Source organism: Bison bison, unplaced genomic scaffold (assembly GCF_000754665.1).
Source record: "Bison bison bison isolate TAMUID 2011002044 unplaced genomic scaffold, Bison_UMD1.0 scf7180017864280, whole genome shotgun sequence".
Classification (NCBI taxonomy): Eukaryota; Metazoa; Chordata; class Mammalia; order Artiodactyla; family Bovidae; genus Bison; species Bison bison.
In genome coordinates, this window is record NW_011494852.1 from 6,313,817 (window position 1) to 6,317,851 (window position 4,035).

At 48.4% G+C, this 4,035-nt stretch overlaps 1 protein-coding gene across 1 annotated transcript in view; it reads left to right on the top strand.

The window, feature by feature from the left end:
- The window catches only part of RYR1 (ryanodine receptor 1 (skeletal)), a 130,714-nt gene that overhangs the window by 44,941 nt on the left and 81,738 nt on the right, over positions 1–4,035 (top strand). Inside the window, 3 exon segments of the mRNA XM_010849313.1 lie at positions 1,276–1,545; positions 1,900–2,100; positions 2,665–2,776. Of these exon segments, the coding sequence (XP_010847615.1) occupies positions 1,276–1,545; positions 1,900–2,100; positions 2,665–2,776 (583 nt within the window).

Sequence of the window (4,035 nt, forward strand, 5' to 3'; positions counted from 1 at the left end):
ATGATCTTCGTTTTCTGAATGTTGAGCTTTAAGCCAACTTTTTCACTCTCCACTTTCACTTTCATCAAGAGGCTTTTTAGTTCCTCTTCACTTTCTGCCATAAGGGTGGTGTCATCTGCCTATCTGAGGTTATTGATATTTCTCCCGGCAATCTTGATTCCAGCTTGTGTTTCTTCCAGTCCAGCGTTTCTTATAATGTACTCTGCATAGAAGTTAAATAAGCAGGGTGACAATATACAGCCTTGACGTACTCCTTTTCCTATTTGGAACCGGTCCGTTGTTCCGTGTCCAGTTCTAACTGTTGCTTCCTGACCTGCATACAAATTTCTCAAGAGGCAGATCAGATCTCAAGAGGTAGATGATTGGATGGATTTGTGGGTACTTAATACATGTACCCACAAATCCATCCAACCATCTACACCTGTTCATTTACCCACTCATTCACTCATTCTCCATCCTTCGATATCTGTTCTTTATTTCATGTACTCTTTCATTCACTACCCATCTAATGATTCTTACATATAAACATCCATCCAGTTTTCACACACAAATCTATCCACCCATCCATATATCCATCCCATCCCAGTACATGGTTATTTATGCATTTGTCTATTTACCTATCCACTCATGTATTTGCTTATGCATCTATCAAAGCATGCATCCTCCCACGTCTCTAAACATCGTTTATCCTGTCATCCATCTACCCACCATCTCTTCTTCCCCCTTTACCTTCACCTTTCAATCCATTATCCACCCATCCATAGACCTCTCCTTCACACCTCTGCTATCCCATCTATTCATCCACCCAGTCACCTAGTCCTCCCCCATTCATTCATCTCTCTCTTTCCCAACTATTTTCCCTTTCATTTACCCCCTCTCCTTCCATCTCTTAGCATCTCCATTATGTTGACTGAGAGCTGGCATATACTGGGAGCTATGAGGGCCTCGATCAGATGTAGGATGTGTCTTGTCCCAGAGTCACAAATGGTCAGGTTTGGGAGAAAGGACATTTACTTGTGAAGGGAGAGGTGCTCATGTTTGGCTATGTGGTCTGGGCCATGTAGATGGGACACAGGGTATGGATCTGGGAGTATCTTAAGGAAGGTGGATGGTGGGACAGGGGGGATGCCATTCCTGTTTGTAGGAGGAATTGTATCCAGTCAGTGCAGGGATGAATCTGGCTTGTGCTGGAGAATCAGGTCTGGGGAGTGAGGCCGGGACTTGATTATGGAAGCCTTGCAGCCTGTAGTAACACAGCCGGCCTTTGTCCCCTAGGTGATGGGCATCTTTGGCGATGAGGATGTAAAACAGATCTTGAAGATGATTGAGCCTGAAGTATTCACTGAGGAAGAAGAGGAAGAGGAGGAGGAGGAGGAAGGGGAAGAGGAAGAAGAGGATGAGGAGGAGAAGGAGGAGGACGAGGAGGAAGAGGCACGGGAGAAGGAAGATGAGGAAAAAGAGGAGGAGGAGACAGCAGAGGGGGAAAAAGAGGACTTGGAGGAGGGGCTGCTCCAGATGAAGTTGCCCGAGTCTGTGAAGTTACAGGTGAGCTGGTTCTTCCTGTTTTTCTAGCCTCCATCCCTCTGGGCTGGCCAATGCAGGGTCTGGTGGGGCTGGAGTCTGGACTTTGACCCAAGGTAGTGGGTGCTGCGGAGGGGACTGCTGCTGGGTTTTGAATGAGCTCTCTGGTTTCCTTGTGGGAGGTGAATTAGAGGGATGAGACCATGGAGATGGCCACCTTGAGGATCCAGGCGGGAGACAGTGGTGGCTCGACCCGAACAGGGCTGTGGAGTGGGGAGGGAAGGCAAGAAGAGTTTCAAGGAAGTCCTCATGGTCTCACCATCATCCCACCTACCACATGGCTATCATCCCACCTACCACATGGCTATCATCCCACAGATGTGTAACCTGCTGGAGTATTTCTGTGACCAAGAGCTACAGCACCGTGTGGAATCTCTGGCAGCCTTTGCAGAGCGCTATGTGGACAAGCTCCAGGCCAACCAGAGGGACCGCTACGCCATCCTCATAAAAGCCTTCACCATGACTGCAGCTGAGACAGCCCGACGCACTCGCGAGTTCCGCTCCCCACCCCAGGAGCAGGTCCTCTGACCCCTGACCCTAGCTGGCCTTACTGTTTACCCCTCAACCTCAGCCTCTCCCCTTGCCCTGATCACGGATGATACTCAACCTCAAAATCTGACTTTGACCTCTGACCCTATTGATACACTTATCTGTTACTCTCTTGTGTGTGTGAGTTGCTCAGTTGTGTCCGACTCTGCAACCCCATGGACCGTAACCTGCCAGGCTCCTCTGTCCATGAAATTCTCTAGGCAAAAATACTGGAGTGGGTTACTGTGCCCTCCTCCAGGGGGATCTTCCCAACTCAGGGATCAAACCCAGGTCTCCCTCTTTGCAGACCGATTCTTTACTGTCTGAACCACCAGGAAAGCTCTGAGTAACAGAGTAACAGTTACTCTCTTACCTCTCTCTGAACCAGACTTCTGAGTCACTGCAGACTGACCCTGACTCCTTTTGAACCTTTAGTCGCCCAGATATTCTTCACTGATTCATGAGCTTAGACAGGAACTCACAGTTGGATATTTGATGCTCAACCTCAGAGTTCCTGCTCTGGGGTCTCTCACTCTAATCTTTGACCTTCCCTAGATCAACATGCTATTGCACTTCAAAACTGCTGAGGATGAGGAAGATTGTCCTCTCCCTGAAGAGGTCCGACAGGATTTGCTCGAATTTCATCGAGACCTGCTGACACACTGCGGTACGAGAGGAGATCAGAGAATCCACCTCCCAAACTTTCTTTTGAGACCTGTCTTGAAGTTTTCCTAAGATTTTCTGATCTTAAATATCTACAGTTCTTGTGAAGTAACTGTTGGTAAAATGAATGACTGAATGAATGAACATATTAGTGAACAGGTGGATGATGTGGAAGGATATGTTTATGTGGGTGTTTGGGTGGATGTACTATGGGCTTCCCAGATGGCGCTGTGCTGTGCTTAGTCACTCAGTTGTGTCCGACTCTTTGTGACCCCATGGACTGCAGCCTGCCAAGCTCCTCTGTCCTTGGGGATTCTCCAGGCAAGAATACTGGGTTGGGTTGCCATGCCCTCCTCCAGGGGCTCTTACTAACCCAGGTATCGAACCCAGGTCTCCTGCATTGTAGGCGGATTCTTTACCAACTGAGCCAGCAGGAAAGCCCAAGAATACTGGAGTTACCCCTTATCCCTTCTTCAGGGGATCTTCCTGACCAAATCAAACCAGAGTCTCCTGCATTGCAGGTGGATTCTTTACCAGATGAGCTACCTGGGAAGCCCCAGCCACCAGGTGGCGCTAGTGGTAAATAATACACCTGTCAGTGCAGGAGACCAGATTTAATCCTTGGGGTGGGAAGATCCCCTGGAGGAGGAAATGGCAACCCACTCCAGTATTCTGGCCTGGGAAATTCCATGGACAGAGGAGGAGCCTGGTGGGCTACAGTCCATGGAGTTGTAAAGATCAGACATGACTGAGCGCGCGCACACACACACACACACACGGATGAATGGCTATCGGTTCAGTTCAGTCTCTCAGTCGTGTCCAACTCTTTGCGACCCTATGGACTAAAACACATCAGGCCTCCCTGTCCATCACCAACTCCCAGAGTTTACTCAAACTCATGTCCATTGAGTCGGTGATGCCATCCAACCATCTCATCCTTTGTCATTCCCTTCTCCTCTCACCTTCAGTCTTTTCCAGCATCAGGGTCTTTTCAAATGAGTCAGTTCTTCACATCAGGTGGCCAAAGTATTGGAGTTTCAGCTTCAGCATCAGTCCTTCTAGTGAATATTCAGGACTGATTTCCTTTAGGATGGACTGGTTGGATCTCCTTGCAGTCCAAGGAACTCTCAGGAGTCTTCTCCAACACCACAGTTCAAAAGCATCAGTTTTTTTTGTGCTCAGATTTCTTTATACTCCAACTCTCACATCCATACATGACTACTGGAAAAACCATTGCTTTGACTAGACAAACCTTTGTTGGCA